General features: G+C 57.1%; 2 protein-coding genes across 14 annotated transcripts in view; one reads left to right on the top strand and one right to left on the bottom strand.

Annotated features, from left to right (window-relative positions):
• Nucleotides 1-3,656: 3,656 nt before the first annotated feature.
• Nucleotides 3,657-7,967, bottom strand: LOC144277851 (inhibin beta C chain-like). Its single transcript, XM_077838886.1, has 2 exons — nucleotides 7,610-7,967; nucleotides 3,657-4,399 (listed from the first exon to the last, which is right to left on the bottom strand). The coding sequence occupies exons 1-2, from the start codon at nucleotides 7,965-7,967 to the stop codon at nucleotides 3,657-3,659; spliced, it is 1,101 nt and encodes a 366-aa protein (XP_077695012.1).
• Nucleotides 7,968-11,418: 3,451 nt separating this feature from the next.
• The window catches only part of R3HDM2 (R3H domain containing 2), a 108,038-nt gene continuing 98,805 nt past the window's right edge, over nucleotides 11,419-20,651 (top strand). For 9 of the 13 annotated variants that reach the window (XM_077838376.1, XM_077838383.1, XM_077838382.1 and 6 more), the window contains exon 1: nucleotides 11,477-11,493. The gene's annotated coding sequence lies outside the window, so the exon portion shown is untranslated. Of the gene's footprint in view, nucleotides 11,494-12,092; nucleotides 12,274-20,651 lie in introns of those variants that run through there. The other 4 variants (XM_077838370.1, XM_077838371.1, XM_077838375.1 and 1 more) reach the window with 4 other exon arrangements.

Raw genomic sequence — 20,651 nt, 5'->3', positions numbered from 1 at the left:
CAAGAGCCTGCTGCAGGAGCTAGCAGGTCCCCGGCCACCTGAGGCTTTGGGAGCTCGCAGCAGCCTCTTGAGTAGCCCCTGGAATCAGGGCAGGCCCTGGCTTGTGAGGCCGAGCCTGCCTGGCCCGATGGGGAATGGCTGGCAGGTGGGGGTTGCCACAGTGGGTTAGCGGGCCCCTTGCGGCCGGCCTGCCCCAAGCTCAGCTCCCGGTGCCCGCTGGGCGCTGCGCGGTGGCTCCTGGCACCGGCTGGATTTTGGAACCGGTCGCCAGTTTGCAGGGGACCGCACTAGGCAGAAGGTCTGGCAGCCAGGCTGGTAGCTGAGGGCAGCAAAGCTGCCTTGGGCTGGCCGATGCCACCTGCCCACTGTGCATGTGCGGCCAACGGAACTGGGGGCTTCCTTCAACTCTCGCTCGTGGGCGTGAGCCCCAGAGAATCCCGCTGAGAATGCCCTAGGCACGTGTGACGAAGCGGGACTGTTCTTAATGTTTCCTCTGAATACTGTGTGGGTGCCTCAGTTTCCCCTACGCATTTCTTAAGTCTCTAGGTGGTGGGATAAGGGGGTGTGATTGTTGCAGATTTGTTGCAGATCTGATTTGTTTGCAGAGCAAAAGGCCAGGGTACGTAAATGGTGACACTCTATCTCCTGGCAACTGATGGCCTGAGCCCTTCCCCCCTGCAAGGTGAGAGCTGAAGGGTTGGAGAACAAAGGAATCCGGTGACCTCCTGGCCCAGGAAAGGGACAGAGCCCAGAGGAGGAGGGCCTGGAGAGAGTTTCAGTTTTGGGGCTGGCTGGGACATGGAGTGACGTGCAGACGGGGTTGTCTGGCTCACTGCCCCCCAAAATGGACCCGGCTGAGGGGTCCTGTTCTATGTACCTACAAGCTCTGTGTTAAACCATGTTCCTGTTGTCTAATAAACCTTCTGTTTTACTGGCTGGCTGAGAGTCACGTCTGCCTGTGGAGTTGGGGGGCAGGACCCTCTGGCTTCCCCAGGACCCTGCCTGGGCGGACTCGCTGTGGGAAGTGCACGGAGGGGCAGAGGAGGCTGAATGCTCCGAGGTCAGACCCAGGAAGGTGGAGCCGGGTGAGCTGTGTCCTGCAGACAGTCTGCTCACAGAGAGGAGACTTCCCCAGAGTCCTGCCTGACTTCGTAGGGAGCCGTCCCAGAGCATCGCCTGGGGACACTATGACAACTGGTGGCAGAGGTGGGATGTACTGCACCCCGCGGATGGCGCTTCCTGCAGTAAGTGACTGGAGATCAGTAAAACGAAGGGGGATTGACAAGGACCAGGCGTGCTGAAGGCTCAGAGAGGAGCGGTTTTGGGGGGCGGTTAACCCCTGGGAGTGTGTGACCAGTGAGAAGGACTGTGCAGTAATGGGGTGACCTCGAGAAGGGCTGGCACACTAGGGGTTCTCCCTGGAAACCGTGGGGAGCTGAGAGCACACAGGCCTGTGAGTCCACAACAACTTGGGAAGAGCGGAGTGATGGCCTGTCACCGTCTCCTTAAGAAGGACATTGTAACCCTGTGCAGAAAGAGAGGGTTAAGCATTGGAAAGTTCACCAAAGCAAGTTCATCGTGCAGCTGGAGGAGGATGACCGCCCTAAGGAGCAGATTCCTGACCCAAATGGGGCTATAGCAGGATCAGGGAGCAGCTGGAGTGGGAGCCAGGCACCCCCAAGACTCCTGTCCCCGACCAGACGGGGGTCTTCACAATCGGGTTCCCCATCAGGGGATCCGAGACGGACGGGATTGGAGCTGAGTCCGAGAGAGCGAGAGGACTGTGAGAGACAGCGAGAGCCCGAGAAAGAGCTGCAGAAGCAGCAGCAGCATGAACTGGCGGTGGGGGAGCGGAGAGGCCTAGGGGACCCCTCAGGAGTGAGTGGGGATAGACCCCGGGGGGCCAGTTCCGCAGGGAACCTCGAGACTAAATTGCTGCCCCTGGTTGAGGAGGGGGGGATGTGGATGCCACCTCACTGCCTTTGAGCAGGCTGGCGATTTGAACCAGGGGGACCCTGCGGAAAAGCCCCGGTGTCTAGCTCCCTTGCTGGGTCCCAAGGCCATAGACTCCATCAGCCAGATGGGTGGGGAGGTGGACAGGCTCCCACTCCTGACCCCAACCTATATGTCTGTGTGGAAGGTGATGGTCAATGGGGAGACATTCCTGGGGTGGCGAGATCCTGAGACAGAGAGAACTGTTGTCAGGCCCTGGGTGGTGCAGCCTCAGATGCTGAGGGGCTGTGTGAGCTGGATGAGGGTCCCAGGGATGAAGCCCCTCGCCCTGCCTATGGCCCAGATCCCTGTGCAGACCCAGGAGGGGTGGGGCTGGCTGGTCGTTGGGGTTCTCCAGGATATCAGCTGTGAGACCCTGTTGTGGGGTGACTGTGTCTCTTTGGGACAGGATCCAGGCCCTGCTCCTGTAACGGCCAAGGGTTTGAATTTGAATCCAGGGAACCAATTGGCGGAGAGGGAAATGGTCAGTGAAAATGCAGATGACCTGGCTGGCAGGGCGGGGAGCTGCTAGGCTCAGGCTACCTGCCTGCCTGTAACCAGAGCCCTGGACTCTGTGACAGCACGTCCCCACCCCATGCCCCTACCCCAGGGCTGTGCCAGATCTGTGCCACCCGGGAACACCTTCACGTTGAAGGCATCCTTGGCTAGCCAGGTCAGTTGTCTTGCACCATGGCAGCCCCCCAAAGGGGCGGGGGCAGGACTGGGATCTGCGTGTGGGGATGGGGAGTGACTTGCTAGCTGATGAGGAGGTCACGCACACACAGATACAGCATTTTATTGAGTGCACAGGACAGAGGCTGCTCAGGGCGGGAGGATCAGATATCTTAAAGGGCTGCGGGCGCCTTACGGACAGAGAAGCCGGGCTGTGTCCCTCCCGTCGGGACCAGCTCACCCCTCACCCCAGAGCGCTCTCCTGGTTCCACAGGACTCGGTGCACGCCAGCTGGCATCCCAGGCTGCAGCTCCGATTCAGTGCCAAGCGATGTGGTGTGGCCCTCTGTTCCCTGCCCCACTCAGCCACAGATCAGAGATCCCAAGGCCAGAAGGGCCCCTTGTGACCGTCTCATCTGAGCCCCTGGATAGCATCCCTACCCATCGTTCCTAGAGCAAAGCTTTTGGAAAATCATCCAGTCCCCATTTCAAAATGGCAAATCTGCCACGGCCCTCGGCAAATTGTGCCCGTGGCTTGTTACTCGCCCCATCAAGAATTTACGCCTGCTTTCCTCCCGTCTGAATTTGTCTAGGCAGCACTGAGCTCCTCTCTGACCCTGCCCGGCATTCCCCCCACGGCGGTCTCTGAGGACAGGGGGGCTTGGTCCAAATTCCCTACAGGGCGGGTCTTCACATTGCAGAACCCATGGCTGCAAAGGGCCCCTGGCTGGCGTCCGCTCAGAGCTCTCTCCTCTTCCCTGGGGAAGGGTGGAGGGAGGCCGTTGGATGGGGGGTGAGATTGCTGTACCTGTCCTCCGGAGAGACTTGACACGGCACGGTTCACCAGCACAATCAGTCCCGTATGTGAAGGACGTGAATTCCAACAGCAGGACCAGTGGGAACAGGACCTCGGCGGGGGAATCTCTGTCCAGTCCCGGTTCGAGGGAAGACTCGCTCAGTGCAAAGGCAGCCGTGTGTGCGCTGGGCAGAGGGTTAGGTGCAGCCGCAGGCGTCCACGATCATGTCGGGGATGTCGGTCTTGATGACGTTGCTGTCCTGGTTGTAGTAGAGCAGGGAGAGGGGCCGGCGGCTCGTGGGGACGCAGCAGGAGCTGACGGTGGCGTGTGCGTCGTTGGCCTTCATGAGATTCAGGATGGCTGTGTGGAAGGAGGCGGCCAGGCCGGGCATGCTGGCCACGTGCATGGGGCACTGCCCCGTGCAGTAGTTCATGTGGTAGCCCTCCGGCTGGATGATCCAGCCCTCCCAGCCGATCTCCTTGAAGTCAACGAAGAACTGCTTCCTGCAGCATGTCCGGGACTTGCTATTGCACTCGATGGCCCGGCGGCGAATCCGGTGTCGGGGACTGGCCCGGGCCTTGGCCACCATGAACGGCCGGTGAGACTCGCTGTTGCTGAGAAGCAGGGCAGGCTCCAGGCTTCCTTCAAGCTCCAGCTCTGCCGTTAGCCTCTGGCCGCCTTTACTGAAGAAGCTCTGGACAGCTGCCCTCACCTCCACCGTGGCCCAGCCTCCCCGCTTCACCTCCAGCGGCCTCCTGCCAACCAGCGTCGGGTTTGCATCGCCCGGCTCGGACAACAGCAGCTTCGCCGTGAGCCTGCGCCCGGGGCCGCCGGGGGCTGCCAGGAACACGTACATGTTGGCGTGGAGGATTTGCACGCTTCTGCCGGCATCCTGGGTGAAGTGGAAGTGCAGACACGTCCTGTTGGGAGCAGAGGGCCCTGCAGACAAAGCAGCAAGGGGGGGCATTAGGAAATGAAGCCCATGAGGTCTCCACGTTTACGCCGGGCTAAGGCTGGCGTTAGAGGGGGGGCAGGAGTGCCCTTTCTATTGAGGATGGGGGGAACTGGACTAGAGGGAACAGGAGACCACTGCATTAATGCTAAACACAGCCCTGGGGCCATGGTGCGGGACTCCACCAACCGTGATATGCCACAGCTGGGGTGGCCCTACGTTTTCCTTTGCCTCCAGACTTACCCCAGTGGTGAGCAGCAGAATCTAGGCTAGGCTGGTAATTCTGGTGTCCTGGTCAAATTCCTTTCGTAAATTCCCTTTGCTGGTCAAGCTGGAGAAAGATATGGGGCCAGATCCTCAGCTGGTGCCAAACCTCATTGACTTTAATGAAGCTACACTGACACCAGCTGAGGATCTGGCCCATTTTCCACGTCCTGCTGCCTAAATCGCTGTGCTTTGTTACTGTGCTCTTTTATCCCACCCCAGAGGCAGCTGCATTTCAGCAGAGGATGATGTGATCCTTGCATATGGCTGCTATTCCGAGATCCCCAGGAGACGCTGCCTAGAAATGTAAGATCATTGTTCTCCCGGCATTGCGGATCTAAATACGAAAAGAAAAATCCCTTTCTTTGCCTCTGGATCTAATCCAGAGGTGGGAAAACTATGGCCCGCGGGCCACATCCGGCCCGCGGGACCATCCTGCCTGGCCCTTGAGCTCCCGGCCGGGGAGGCTCGCTCCCGGCCCCTCCCCTGCAGCCTCAGCTCACTGTGTCGCCAGAGCTCCGGGCGACGGGGCTGCGAGCTCCTGCCGGGCAGCGCGGTGGCATGGCTGGCTCTGGCTGGGCGGGGCGGCTGCCAGTCCTGCTGCTCTGAGCAGCCTGGTAAGGGGGTGGGGGGGTTGGATAAGGGGCAGGGAGTCCTGGGGGGCAGTCAGGGGACAGGGAGCAGGGGGCGGTTGGATGGGGCAGAGGTTCTGGGCGGGGGCGGTCAGGGGACAGGGAGCAGGGAGGGTTGGATAGGTGTGGGAGTCCCGGCAGGGGGGCTGTCAGGGGGTGGGGATGTGGATAGGGGGTGGGGCAGTCAGGGGACAGGAAGCAGGGGGGGTTGGATAGGTGTGGGAGTCCCGGGGGGGAGGGGGGGCTGTCAGGGGACAGGAAGCAGGGGGGGTTGGATAGGGGGTGGGGCCCGGGGAGGGTGGTTAGGGGTGGGGGGGTCCCGGGAGGGGGCGGTCAGGGGATAAGAAGCAGGGGGGATTGGATGGGTGGGGAGTTCTGAGGGGGTCAGTCAGGGGGTGGGAAGTGGGAGGGGGCAGATAGGGGGTGGGGGCCAGGCTGTTTGGGGAGGCACAGCCTTCCCTACCTGGCCCTCCATACAGTTTTGGAACCCCGATGGGGCCCTGAGGCCAAAAAGTTTGCACCCCCCCCGCCCCCCCGCCCGCCGCTCTAGAGGATGGATTGAGGGGCTGGGCCATGGTGCACGTTCATTGCCTCCCTGCAGCCACATCTTTGTGCTAGGAGATTCTCTGGCCTGGCCTGGATCAGGCTACAACGTATTGCGGAGGAGCACCGTTCTGGGCCGTTTTCCTAACGCAGCGTGTCATTCCTTTGGCCAGCGGGCTTGCCTATCCCATCGCACGGGGCGTCCAGACCTGCCTCTGTGGGTGCACAGACACAATACCGCCGAGGCTCCCTGGCCAACAGCTCCTTCCACAGGCAAAGTGACATCCATGGAAAAATAGACACAAGGGCCGGGCCCGGCAGCCGTCTTGCTGGCTGCACTTCAGACACCTCTGTGCCCAGCCAAAACCATTACCAAGAGACTTCTGCGCCTGCCAGCCCGGGCCGCCGTGGGCGGCCCGCTGGTGAGCTAAGCCGGCAGGTGCGAGTGAGTCTGTGGGTTGGAGCCTGCCAAAGAAAGCCCAGGGCTTTGGTGGTCTTCTCAGTCTGGCCCAAGCGAGCACTTGGCAGAGGGCTAGGGGGCGCGGTGCTGGCTTTCACCGGACACACAGTCTTCATCTGTAGGTGCTAAAGAGCTGATGGTGCTTTGAGTATATAATGGAAGGAGGCCGGGGGTGTCAGCCCCGGGGCGCTGGCTAAATTCCCCATTGGAAAGTCGCTTGTTATTCCAAGCGCCTGGTATTTCAGCTGGATACATTGATCTTCACCTCCTCCACCTAAGAACCCTGTGGGTTAGTGCTGCTGAGGGAGAGTCTGGGCTGTGTTTCACCCCAAAAGCGGCTGAATTTCCATGGAAGGAGAAATTAATCCTGTTTTATACTGGGCTATTGAAGGATAGGATCCCATAGCACTTTACAATCTACTCAGCAATGCCCTCTGAAAATGGAGCTGCATCTGGGGTGCAACACGGCAGCTGTTGGACAGCAGCACTCCCCAGCCATCTAGCGCCCCCTGTGCTCTCTCCACAGAGTTACATTAGATCGTCTCCCATCTAGCTTTGAGCTACCGGGTCAGAAGGATTTTCAAGTAGTTAATTTGTGACCCATTCCACCCCTCGATCCTTTTGAGCAGTACAATTGCCTTGCCAGTTCCCCGTGTAGTTGTGCGTTTGATTTTTCCTTCCTTAGTGAAGTACTTTGCCCTCTGGCCTAATCATAGAATATGAGGGTTGGAAGGGACCTCAGGAGGTCATCTAGTCCAACCCCCTGCTCAAAGCAGGACCAATCCCCAATTTTTGCCCCAGATCCCTAAATGGCCCCCTCAAGGATTGAACTCACAACCCTGGGTTTAGCAGGCCAATGCTCAAACCACTGAGCTATCCCTCCCCCCTCAAATTGCATCTTGTTGATTTCAGATCAATCCTCTGATTTGTCAAGGTCATTTTGAATTCGAAACCCGAAAGCCAAAGCTTGCAACCCCTCCCACAGTGATGTCATCCGCAAGTTGTAGGAGCATTCCCTCCGCTCCGTTACCCAAGTCACTGATGAAAATATTGACTAGCACCAGACCAAGGGCTGAGCCCTGCAGGACCCTGCTAGATACTCTCCCCCAGTTTGACAGTGAACTACTATTATGTGTTTGTGGATGTAAGTGCTCGGGGGACTGATTTTTGTTCCTGCGCCCTTTTGGGGTTGCAATGGGGTAAAATGCCCTCATGCAGAGGCCCTTCTTGGCGGATGTCTCTGTCCCTCGCTGTGCCCCTGCCGCACCCCTTGAGACACCCCGGGAGACCTTACAGACCTGGCTCAGCAAAGCTGAGAATCTCATACTCTTGCACATCAGTCTTGGGGCTCCGGCTTGGCATCTCCAACGTGATGCTCGGGTTCGTGCGCCTGACACGTAGCCTCGCCAGAGCTGTCAGGAGGCCAGCGCTGGAGACCGGCTGGGTCACATTGGGTCGCTCCTTCAAATGCAGCTTGGAAAGAATCCTCTGCTTTGCTAGCTCAATGAGGAACGACTTCTGCACCTCTGGGTCCAGGGCTGCCATCTCGCAGGCAGGGCATCGACCTGCCCCGGGCTCGGCTACTCCGATGAGCATTAAAAGCAGGAGGGCTTGCACGGTGGCCATCTCCTTCTGATCCCCACAGGCAAAGAGCATCGGGAGCCAGCAAGCTGATTTCCTCGAACAGGGCAAGGCCTGGTACCACCACGGCAACGGAGCTGGGTTCCCGTCCGGAAAAGGAGCCCCACAAAGTCAGTGCCGGGAGGGTAAAAGCCACCGTGGAGGCTGCACTTCTGTGAGCTGATTTCACAGCCCCACTCCTGGATTACTGGGAAGCCGGTTCACTGCCTCTGACGCAAATATTGGCTGATCCCAGTGCAGATAAACTGTCCCTCTGATCCCACAAGAACTTCCCACAGGACACAGATTTTGGAGGTGTTAAGGTAGACCTGGGGGAGAGGTGCGTTTGGGGTCCTGCTGGATCTGGCTGGGTTTTGTGACTTAGTAGCCAAGATCAATTTTAAAAAAAAAAAAAAAGGCTGAAAGCGTGGCTGATTTGGGACCGAACACAGGAGTCGGTGCGTAACTATTACATTTGTATCGGGATAGCGACTACAGGTGCCAGTCAGGTCAGGGCCCCATTGTGCCGGGCACTGCACAAATGCACATAGCCAGCGTCTGCCCCGAAGAGCTTGCAGTCTGGGTATGGCAAAGAGTAATTGGCAGGCAGCAGCTCCCAGCATAGGAGAGCAAGGGGCTGTAGCTCGAGGAGAGGTTTCCCACATCTCAGGCCGGGTCTGCTTTGCAGTCTGTTGCTGGCACGACTACCGCGGTCGGGGGCGGGATGGGGTTGTGATCTGCGGCCGACAGAGCTGTGTTGCCAAAAGCCCCTAGTGCAGACGCAGGTGGCTAGACTGACAAGGGTACAAGCCGCATCCACACTAGGAGCGCTCTGCCAGGGCAGCGTGCTGGTGTAGATACACTAGTAGAGCACGCCGAGCGGGGGGCCCTATCTACGCATCTTGGCGCAGGTAGACGCTTCCTGCAACGATGCAGCAGGTCTTTCTGTCGCAGGCACCACCGACCTGGCTACGTCTACGCTGGGGCTTAGAGTCGCCTGGCTCCGGCACTCAGGGCTGAACGCTTTCACCCCCGGAGCGCTGGAGCTGTGTGGTAAACCAGGCCGAGGCCTCGGGCTGCGGCCGCCGGGACCGGCAGGGCAGAGGATTTCAGGCGGATGCCAACAACTACCTTTTGATTGGGGGGTGTGTGTGTGTGTGGGTGGGGATCAACCAGTTTTACCCAGCTGGCCTGGGGGCAGGGCAGGGCCTCCTCAGAGCTGGCGTAGTTTTTTCCATTGAAACACACTTCTGATAAAACACATTTTTCGTTTTGGTCAAAAATGCTCTTGGGTTTTTTTGTTGAAAAAATAAAAATGGAAACGGGGGCTGGGGCAGCAGGTGGTGTGGAGCAGGCGGGGCTGGAGTAGTGGGGGTCGGGAAGTGGGGGCAAGAGTAGTGGTGGGGAGAGCTGGATGGATTGAACAGTGAGGGGCTGGATCAGTGGGCATGGGGGGCACTGGAGGTGGAACAGTGGGGGGGCTGCAGTGGGGGCTAAGAGCAGGGGGGTGGAACAGCAGGGGCTGAGAGAGCGGGGGGCCTGGAGCGGGAGGGGTAGTAGGGTGGGGGGGCTGGAGCGGGGAGCTAAGAGAGCAGTGGATGGTGGAACAGTGGGGGCTGGAGCGCGGGCTGGGGGCTAAGAGAGTGGGGGGTGGAACAGTGGGGGGCTGGAGTGGGGGGACTGGGGGGCTGGAGAAGAGAGGTGGGGCAGGGGGGTAGTGGGGTGGAGGGCTGCAGTGGGGGGCTAAGAGAGCAGGGGGTGGAACAGTGGGGGGCTGGAGGGGGGGCAGTGGGGGGCTGCAGAAGAGAGGTGGGGCAGGGGGGTAGTGGGGTGGAGGGCTGCAGTGGGGGGCTAAGAGCGGGGGGCAGAACAGTGGAGGGCTGGAGAAGAGAGGTGGGACGGGGGGCTAAGAGAGCAGGGGGTGGAACAGTGGGGGGCTGGAGAAGAGAGGTGGAGCAGGGGGGACTGGGGGCAGGGGTATGCAGTGGGGGGCTAAGAGAGCAGGGGGTGGAACAGTGGGGGGCTGGAGGGGGGACAGTGGGGGGGCTGGAGAAGAGAGGTGGAGCAGGGGGGGACTGGGGGCAGGGGTAGGGGGCTGCAGTGGGGGGCTAAGAGCAGGGGGGTGGAACAGTGGGGGGCTGGAGAAGAGAGGTGGGGCAGGGGTAGGGGGCTGCAGTGGGGGGCTAAGAGCAGGGGGTGGAACAGTGGGGGGCTGGAGGGGGGCAGTGGGGGGCTGGAGAAGAGAGGTGGGGCAGGGGGGACTGGGGGGGCTAAGAGAGCAGGGGGTGGAACAGTGGGGTGCTGGAGGGGGGGCAGTGGGGGGGCTGGAGAAGAGAGGTGGGGCAGGGGGTAGTGGGTTGGGGGGCTGCAGTGGGGGGCTAAGAGAGCAAGGGGTGGAACAGTGGGGGACTGGAGGGGGCTGGAGAAGAGAGGTGAGGCAGGGGGTAGTGGGTTGGGGGACTGCAGTGGGGGGCTAAGAGAGCAAGGGGTGGAACAGTGGGGGGCTGGAGGGGGGCAGTGGGGGCTGGAAAAGAGAGGTGGAGAAGGGGGGACTGGGGGCAGGGGTAGGGGGCTGCAGTGGGGGGCTAAGAGAGCAGGGGGTGGAACAGTGGGGGGCTGGAGGGGGGGCAGTGGGGGGCTGGAGAAGAGAGGTGGGGCAGGGGGGACTGGGGGCAGGGGTAGGGGGCTGCAGTGGGGGGCTAAGAGAGCAGGGGGTGGAACAGTGGGGGGTGGAGGGGGGCAGTGGGGGGCTGGAGAAGAGAGGTGGGGCGGGGGGACTGGGGGCAGGGGTAGGGGGCTGCAGTGGGGGGCTAAGAGAGCAGGGGGTGGAACAGTGGGGGGCTGGAGGGGGGCAGTGGGGGGCTGGAGAAGAGAGGTGGGGCAGGGGGTAGTGGGTTGGGGGGCTGCAGTGGGGGGCTAAGAGAGCAGGGGGTGGAACAGTGGGGGGCTGCAGAAGAGAGATGGGGCAGGGGGACCTGGGGCGGGGGATAGTGGGCGGGACCGGAACACGTGTCGGGTCTGGCCTTGGGGGCGGGGCCCGGCTCTGGGGCGGAGCCACCCCGCGCATGGGCACTGCGGGCGCTCAGCGGGCCTGGGCCGCTCCCCCGCCCCCTCCCTTTAAGGTGGTGCGGGGCCGGCAGGCTCCGCCCCTCCGGGCCGGCAGGGGCCGCTGTGGGGCGCGTCTCGCGGTTGCCCCTGGCAACGCGGCCCGAAGTAGGCGGGCGGGGCCCCCGGGGCGCGGCGCGTTGACGCGAGGCCGCACGTAGCGGTGACGCAGCGCGCACGCCGGCTGGGGGAGGGGCCAGCAGCTTCTTTCCTTTTTTTTTTCTTTCTTTTTTTTTCTTTTCCTCCTTTTCGGTTTTTTTCCTTCTTTTCTTTTCTCCGCCCGCCCCCGGCCCCCCCCCGGCCCGGCCCCCCCCGTGCCACCAGCCCCCCCCGGCCCCTGGACCCCCCCCCGCTCTGACCCCCCCCCGCCTCGAGGAGGGGCCCGGCCCCGCTCGGCAGAACCCCCCCCCGGCGGCAGCGGAGACCCGAGACGGAGGGGGGGGGACAGACCCCCAGGGTAAGTAAGGCTCTTCCCCTCCCCCATCTTCTGCCCCGCGGGGGGTCTCTTGGGAGGGGGTTTATTACCCGCCCCCTCAGGGGTTGGGAAGGGGCTAGACCCCCCCCACAGGTGGGGGGCGGGGCGGGGGCGGGGCTTAGCAGCCCCCTAAGTTTGGCGCTTGGAAGGGAGGTGAGGGGCTTTATCCCCCCCCCCTTTGGAGTTGAGAAGTTTGGACCCAGATGCGGGGGGAGGTGGCCAGGAATTGCCCCAGCCCCCTTCCCTGGCTGGGGATGGAGGGCAAAGGCCCCCCCTTCCCCCGCTCATGGGGAGGGCCCAGCCTGGGACAAGGAGCAGGTGAGACCACAGGTGCGGGGTCAGAACCGGAGTCCTTCTCCTTCCTTCCAGGCCCTTGGCCCTCCCTTCGGTCCGGCTGCTTCGCCTTTCTGTCCCTCTGGTTGCGGGGAGCCCGGAGGGGTCCCCGGGGGCTCCGCTGTTTCTTGGCTGAGGTTCTTGTGGGGGAGCGAATTGGGGGCGGGGGGGGGGTGTCTCTCGTCTGCCAGCTTCCTGAGGGTCCCCCGTTGTTCTGAACGTCCCAGGCGCGGGCCCGGCGGGTGGGTCTCCGGCTTCGCTGGCCACCGGCAACTTCTGCAGGAGCCAGGAGCCAGCAGGAGGCTTGAAAGGCCTCATGTGGTGTCAGCGTGTTGGGGAGCTTGTCACTGGCCACCTGCATATGCCAGTCTGCCGGCGGTATTGTGTGACCAGCGTCCCTGGGAGTCCGAGGTAAAGGGACGTGTCCAGGTGAGATCTGAGAGCTTCTGCAAGGCCCAAAGTTTGTAATAACACGTGGGGGTGTGTGTGTGTGGCCTCTTTCATCTCAAAGAGAGAGATGAAAGATTGTGAAGTGTGATGAGATCTACTGATGAAAAGCGCTCTGTAAGAGATAGGAATTATTGTTATTTATTGTTACTCACAAACTACCTGCATGCAGCACTTACAAAAGGCAGCCAGCAGCCACCTCTGGACTGGAGGGCAGCAGCTGGTGATATGGGGAGAGGAATTCTGGGCCTGGAAATGGGAGCAAACACCTGCTCTTCTGAAAAGCATGACGGGATCTTTTATATCCTTACAGAACAGGGTCTTTGCTTTTAAGAGCTCCTCTGAAAAACACAAATACAGTAAACTTCCTGGGACGTGGTTTGTTTGCCATAAGGCTGAAGAGAAGGAGGGGCCCGTGGGTTACATTCTATAGTTCATCGTCCTCTGTCTGACCATCTCCGGATGCTTCAGGGAAAGTTGCAAGAAGTCCCTTAATTATGGAATAAGGTGCTCAAAAGGGATGTTTCATCCAAACCACTGTCAGTTAGCCATTGTCTTATGCCCTGAGTCAGCTTTTTATCCCTTACAGTATTTGTTTAATATCGTGTTTAATGCAACTTGCTACTTTCACTATCCATATCCAGTCCTCCTTTGAATCCTGCTATGAAGATCTTTTGGCAGTGAGTTTTGCAGGTGGCATATACAAATTTTCATTTGATCAGTCTGAAATTCATTGCCTTTCAATTTCATTGGATATGTCCCAGTGATCTCGTGTTAGGAGAGGGTAGACAGGAGCCCCTGTATCATGAGTTATTTTATGAACCTCTATCACACCCTCTTCTGTCCTGTCATCTCTTGAACAGTCCCCATCTTCTGGGGAAGCCTTCCCAGGCATCTGGTTGTTTTTGAGGCCTCTCTCTGAACTGCTTCCATGCCAATTTTGAGATAGGGTGACCAGAACTGAGCCTGGGGATCTGAGGCCCAAACCACTGAGCCAGTCTCTATGGTTTTATGTGGGTCTCGGCAATCCCCAAGCTTGCAGAAACTTCTTGTAGAAGGCCAGTTGCCCTGGGCTGTCCAGAGAGTGTCCACGCTCCATTTACGGTGAGTGTCATGCTGGCTGCTGGAATGATGGGCCAGGCTCTAGTGATATCATGGGTGGACTATTGCCACAGGATTGCAGTCTCTTCATGATATGGGGTAAATTTGATTTATGCCCCCTCCTTTCCTTTATTTCTCCTGTATTGTACCTTAATGTGGTTAGCCTAGGTGCCTAGCTGCAGCGAGAACACCTTGTGCTGGCATTCCCTCATGGCTTGCAAGCAAAATAGGGCCTGGCCAGTGCGTGGGAGAAGCTGCAGGGGTTTGCAGATAGTAGATTTGGTGATTGTTAGATGTACTTTTCCCTCCGAATTTGGTCCTGAACCAGTGCCTCTGCCTGGTGCTGGGGAGCTGCTGAAGGGGCTATGAAACTAATACCAAAATTTTCAAAAGTGACTAATATTTTTGGCTGTCTGGCTTGAGACAGGCACTTCAAAGGGGCCTGACTGCCATGGAATGGGTGCTCAGGACTTTCCAATAATCAGCACTCTTTACGGCGTTTCAAGTTGGGCTTCCAGAAATTAAGGCCGTAATCATTGTAACTCGCTTCTGAAAAGCTTGGCCACAGCCATTTGTGGCCTTCAAAACTCCTGTGGATGGCATGGCACTCCCCCTACCCCCCGAATATGGGGTGTTGAGCTCTGCGTCTTGACCAGATTCCAGCGCAGGTAATTAGACTTGATTCTCGTTCACTTCCTGGCCTAAACTGTCTTGTACCATTGCTGTGGGCTGTTAAATGGGTGCTGTGTTTGGTTCCCAAGATGGCTGCATTTCAGTGGGGAGTGACGTGATCCCTTTGTTATACCAGCATGCAAACCACCTATCTGATCTCAAGGCCTTCTGTAGCGTGCTCCCATTTCTGTAGGTGTTTATGCTTAGCTTAGTGTTTGATCTAAGGGCTGGTCTATAGTGAAAACTGACCTTGGCAGACCTCAGTGTCTCAGGGGTGTGAAGAATCCATGTGCCTTACAGACGTAGCTAGTGCCCCTTGGGAAGGTGGATTAACTACAGTGACGAGACAACCCCTCCCATCGCTGTAGTGAGTGTCTACACCAGTGGTTCTCAACCTGTTTACCATTGGGGACCGCATAAGCAGCGCTCTGTGTTATGTGGGCCGCATCCACATATACTACCTGTATGGCCCCGAGCAGGTCACGTGAGCCGCAGCCGTGTGCTGATTGGGTGGCGGGTTGAGAACCACTGGTCTACACGGAAGCTCTATGGCTGTACTGTTTTAAGTGGAGATGTAGCCTCAGTGTATGAAAGGAGGTATGTAAATGTAAATTTGCTGCTTTTCTCATTAATTTAAATGTTAAATGCCTGAGTTCAGAGCATTCCTTTGAGCTGGCTGCTCCCTAACTCCTTCTGGGGGGATTGGAAAAATGCCATAATTTCTAAGGAAGTTGCATGGGAATGGGATCCCCCCAGCACTCTTCGCGTAGCTGTCAGCTCTTTGAGGCTGTATCTGGGCTGGTTTGTAGCATCTTGCAGTCCCATCCTCTCCCCTCATTCTAGTGTTCTTGGACTGCTCGGTGCTGTCTCTTTCTTGCTTCATCTTTCCCCTGTCTGCCTCCCAAGGAAGGGTCCAAGGTCATGATCTCCTTGGCAGGCAGGGTGACTCAACTGCACTTTGTGTGAATCTTTTGGCGGTGGGGGCAGGAGCAGTGTCTTCCACCGTGGGCTGTGCCACAGACTTGGGTTCTTTCCTCCTCCACATGGCTGGTTGCAACTCTTCCTACGAGCTTGCTGGGAAGCAGGAGCAATAAAAGACTCATGGCCCTGTGAGTTATCTCGTTCCTCCAAAGGAAGCTTCCATTGTTCTTAAGACCTCTGATCCCCAGGGCTTACTGAGTGGTCTGGTATTGGGGGACAGAGGAATTCTTTGAAGGAGCAGGATCTTTAGGATCTTTCCTTGGGATCCAAGGAGCAACCACCACCGGGGACATATTTCCCTGTAGACTGACTATGGTGTACCTAGAAGGGGAGCAGCACCTGGGAAACAAGGGGGAGAATTAAATAAAGGCTGCAGAACTAAAGCTTTAGTACTCACCCCCAGGTTGCTCCCATGTTTGGGAGAATGTAACTTTTTTCCTGCCTACGCCATTCTTTGGTGAAGATCCCGTACGCGACTGATGCACCTGGGAATTCTTCTCTTCTGTCGCTCTGGGGAGCAGTGTTGGTGTGTTTCAGTCCCCAGCCCATCTGCCAGAAATGAAACGGATGAGCACACGTGTGTGTCTGCAAATCAAAACACAGCTGGCCGAGCTACTTTTAGGCCTCCCAGCCTTCATGCTCCTTTAACCGTTCTCCGTGTAAAGAAATTCCACCAGTGGCTGGCCTTGGTTCAATCCTCCTTGTCTCTGACGCCAGCTGAAGTGGTCTTGTTGCACCTGTTGCCTTCACGGCTGGGAATTCAGCCTACATTTTCAGTCTCTCTCTAAAAATTCAGGCCTGCTTTCTCTAACCATTTAGAATAGTTAAGATCCCTCACTGCTTTATTCACTCCCCCCAGATCCATTCTGCTTTTTCTGCCTAAGTTCTATCAAGTATGAATGACATAACTTCCCTGCCTCTCCTCTTAAATTCATGTTGGCAGTCCTTAATTAAGTCATAGCTGTGAGTGTCCCCAGTACCCTCCTTCAGAGCTAAGCTAGCAATTTGGTAGTTTGCAGCCTATTTGCCTAAATCCTTTGTTAAATAGAGATGTTCTCTCAGGGTCTCAGCACTCTGTCTGTGCCTCCTGTATTTTCAAAGAGCTGTTAAATGTATTTGCTTAAGATTTCCCGACTCTTCAACAGCCTCCTTTGGAATGCAAGGGTGGATTCCATCTGGATCTAAAGTCCTGGCAGCTTTCAACTGTTCTCTCTTCTCCATTAAAAAAAGAGAGTTTAGATGCTGATGAAAGGTGCTAGGTTGACAGCTCTGGAAACTGAGTTACTCTGGCTACTGAACTGGCACAGCCTTGGTGTATTTGAGTAGCAGCTTCACCCACCAACAAACCAGGACTCCAGATTTAGGGGTCCTGTCGGAGCTAGGGGGTCAGTCTCCTGGCCAGTTCAGCCACTGGCTTATCTGAGGCTGCTAGCTGTGATGGTAGATTTTTGTGGTGGGGGCACCTGTCCCTAGGAGCTGCATTGAAATTCTCCAGCTCCTTCCGTGCAGGCCACCACATGGCCATTAGAAAAGAAAACATGCCACTCCTTGGATTTGGTTCCCCAGAGGTGAAAAGGGCTGTATCCCATTCCCTGACTCCTTCCGCTCCCCAGCCAAGACCTGGGGCTGGATTGGAACCAGGTGCCCTAGGGGTGAGTAGCATATGGAGCTTATCCCTATCGGCAGTCTGTCCCCTCATCATCAGATGTTGCTGTTGTATTCGTCAATTCCGTTTGCTGCATGAACACTGAGACAAAATGCCAAGCTATTTAGTAACCTAGGACAGTAGTTCAGTAAACTGCTGTCCTCCCATCTGGGGTTTTAGTAAGTATTGTTCACTAAGATCTCTGAGGTCTGAAGGTTGGAATGAATGGCTGGAATCCTGCGTCCGCCCCAGCCTATCCCGCAGCGTTCCTGTGTTATCCCAGTGGAATATCCAGTCCCATTTACCCTTATCGATTGATCACCTGGCTGATTATCAGATGCACGGTGTGCTCACTGGCTGAGTCTTTGAGGATGTCTCTGTCCTTCGTCCCCGGGAGACATTCTTGACTCTTGCCTGGTGAGCAAAGATGGACGTGATTAAAGATACCAGCCCAGTTCTGCCATCCCACTCTTGGGCCCTGCCCAGGCACTGGCAATCCTTGCAGGGGAATGAGGCAGCGAAGAAACCAGTTCAGGACCAGAAAGGTCAACAATATTTTTTTTAAAAAAATTCTGATAATCAGATAAAATTGGGTCAGTCTACCTGCATTTACTCAGGAGGCCCTCCCCTGTTATGAATGATTTATTTGTTCGGTAGTAACATCCAGGAGCTCCGTTTGCATGGCGGTGGAGGGGTGTCACGCTCTTCCAAGCTCCCCCTCCGGGGAGGTGCCGCTCACAGCAGATTGCGCAGAGCATGCAGCTCTCGGCTGGGCTCCTCGGTGGGCTGGAGTGTGTCTGTCAGGTTGCTGTGTTCCTTGTGCGTGGCTCCTTCTTGAGTGCGGAAGAGAAATAAGTGGTGGATGCAAATGGAGTAGCTGAGGAGTCTCCCTTGTCTTGCTTACATGAGGAATGAAAGAGCTCCCTGTGTTGGCAATGAAATGGTCTTCACTGGGCATCTTGAGTTTATCCCTCACTGCGCTGAATGGGGGGCCCTTCGTACCTCGCCAAGCTGTCACCCAGGCTCTCTGCAGACCTCTCTGGTGCAGCGTTTCTGGATTGGTTACACTTGGCTCTCATTTTTGACCTGTCCTTTGCTGCCATTCCAGCAGAGATGCATGTGCATTTGTACCAGTTTAGCTGGAGGTGTGATGTTGCACCCGATTTAGTTAAACCAGCGCTGTCTGCGGCCGACATTGACTTAAACCTGTCTCACTTCACCTTAAGAGATGGGAGCTAACCCTGTGTAAAGGGAGACATCTACACAGCAGTTAAACACCAGCAGCTGGCCTGGGTCAGCTGTCTTCGGCTCAGGCTGTGGGGCTGTAATATTGCCATGTAGACATTCAGGCTCAGGTGGGGGTCCCAGAGTTTGGGCTCCAGCCCAGGCCTGAATGTCTGTACAGCAATTTTTAGCCCTGCAGCCCGAGCGCTGCGAGCCCGACTTCAGCTGGCCCAGGCCAGCTGCAGCTGTGCAGTGGGTGTTTATTCCAGTGTAGATGTACCCAGGGGGGCTTGTCCCTTTAAGGGCCAGGAGGCCTGGGGCTAGCCAGCTCTGTTCAGTCCACCCACTTATGCTGTCAGTAACTGCATCTTAGCTAGAGGGGGCGGAACAGACTGGGGCTGGGTGACAGCCTGAAACACCTGGGCCTCACAAAAGGCCTGAGAAGAATCAGAGAAGATCAGGGTTGGAAGGGACCTCAGGAGGTATCGAGTCCAGCCCCCTGCTCAAAGCAGGACCAACCCCAACTAAATCATCCCAGCCAGGGCTTTGTCAAGGCCGACCTTAAAAACCTCTAAGGAAGGAGATTCCACCACCTCCCTAGGGAACCCATTCCAGTGCTTCACCCCCCTCCTAGTGAAATAGTGTTTCCTAATATCCAACGTAAACCTCCCCCACTGCAACTTGAGACCATTGCTCCTTGGTCTGTCAAGACTGTTGCAGGAGTAGCTCCAGGAAGCAAGCGTGGCTCCTGTGGAAGGGTCTGGAGAGGGGCTGAGACAGGGAAGGAGCCTGGGAAGTCAAGGCTCTATCCCCGAGCCAGAGAGCGAGATTGAAAGGCAGCCCGGAAGGTGATGGGTGGGCTGGCTGGAGAGGAGCCCAAGTATGACAGAACCATCTTTTTTGTGTGAACTTTTATTTGGACTTTTGTTACCCTGTAAGGCGTCCGGACTTGACGTAACTTAGGCAGAGGGCGAAGTCCTGGACAGAGACAGGACATCGCAGGGTCAGAGGGGCGATCTCCAGGGGGTGCTGAAGCGAAGAGTGGAACACTAGGTTTAAGCGGATGCAGTGCCAATCCTGGTTTAGCTAACAGGGGTGTGATCCCACCCCTTTAGTTCAGCTGGTGCGGGTTTGCAGGTCTTGCTCTTTTACTGGAGAAGAGGGGGGTGTTGTATGTTGTGTAAATAAAGCAAGTGACACTGAGGATGTACCTAAACCTGGCATGGCCGATTTCTCCTCCTTGGGCAGCCGACCCGCAAGGCTCTGGAATTCTGCTGCCGGTCGTCAGCATGGCGGGTTCGGGGAGGGCTGGGCTGGGCTGTCTGAAGAAGGAACAACAGTATTGCTTAAAATTCAGTATAAATTAAACAAATGTCTGTTGTTGGTTGCACTCCAATCGAGCTACCATGAGTTGGCCGATGTTCTCAAGGCTCCCCACCCAACATTGCAGTGACTAAAGAGGGATGTGTCCTGCCCCTAGGCAGTGGGGCATCTGGGGAAGGGAGGTTGAGTGCTGGAGGCCCTGGGGGGTTGCAGAGTGAGCCCACCCCATGCTCTCCCTACAATGATGGCTGTGTTGGATCTTAAGGCTCCTGTCCTGTGGGGCTGGCTGGGCTCTACTCCCCACTCTGCAGGCTGCAGCCTGGCACACAGGGTCACAGTGCCACTCAGGTTTGGCCCATCTCCCCAGTGCAGGGTGAGGGTGGCCAGGCCAAATGTGACTGAGTGATACTGTGATCCTGTGTGCAAGGTGGCAACACCACTTACTCAGCTTCGATCTGGCTGCCCCCCTGTCAAGGGAGGCTGGGCCAAACCTGAGCAGTACTGTGAGCCTGGGGCGCTGGTGAGCAGATTGCAGCAGTGGGAACAGGGAGCCCAGCCCAGCCAGCCCCGGGCAACAGGAGCGGCTTCAGCTGAGATAGGGGGTTTGGGGATCATAGCGGGACAGTCCTGTGAGATCTGGGACTGTTGACAGGTACGCCAAGGTGCCGCAGCAGCAGTGTCTTGAGGAGGGACTGGGAGGAGTAGAGGCCAACAGACCTATGGGGTCAGTTCAGGGAGTAAGGGCAATGCACAAGAGAATGTGGAGAGGCTTGTGGGAGAAGCAGACAAACCTGGTTGGGGCTGGCCTTGCTGGCAAAGCAGAGGGATGGTGGATCAGAGACCGTCTCTCTCTGTCTTTAGCCTGCACTGACTGTCACGTTCCCCACCGCCTCTGGCTTCTCTCCATGATATCCAAATCCCCTCGTCTGCCTGCACATGCTTTGAGTTCCCCCTTATAATAGCGATGCCATTTGTGCTGCTATATTTAAGGTTGTGTCATCACTTCCATTATAAGACCCTCTTTTCAGGGGGAGGTTTATAATTCAACCATTAACAGAAATCTGGCTGTGGAGTTGTAGTCAGCCTGGGAGTGTACGTTCAGCTCTAAAGTTTGTTTTTATATTATTTTACAAGTGTGATGGGTGAAATCCTGGCCACTCTGATGGCAGCTTTGCCATTGTCTTCAGTAGAGTCAGCATTTCACCTAGCGCCTTTTAAAATTCTGTTTCCTTTTCTAATATTTATGGCTCTCTTAATACAATGGGCCAGGGACTCGCAGGTCAAGGGAAGAGTCATTTGAGAATTACAGACCAAAGTCATTTGGGCACCATCTATTTTCACCTAGTGGCAGGGGAAGAATCTAGGACACTTTCATGCAGCAATTTTGGGGGTCAGTTTGACTTAGGTAGAGAAT

This window comes from Eretmochelys imbricata, chromosome 20 (genome assembly GCF_965152235.1).
Source record: "Eretmochelys imbricata isolate rEreImb1 chromosome 20, rEreImb1.hap1, whole genome shotgun sequence".
NCBI lineage: Eukaryota > Metazoa > Chordata > Testudines > Cheloniidae > Eretmochelys > Eretmochelys imbricata.
Note: the sequence above shows the minus strand (reverse complement) of the source record. Positions and strands in the feature narration are given on the sequence as shown.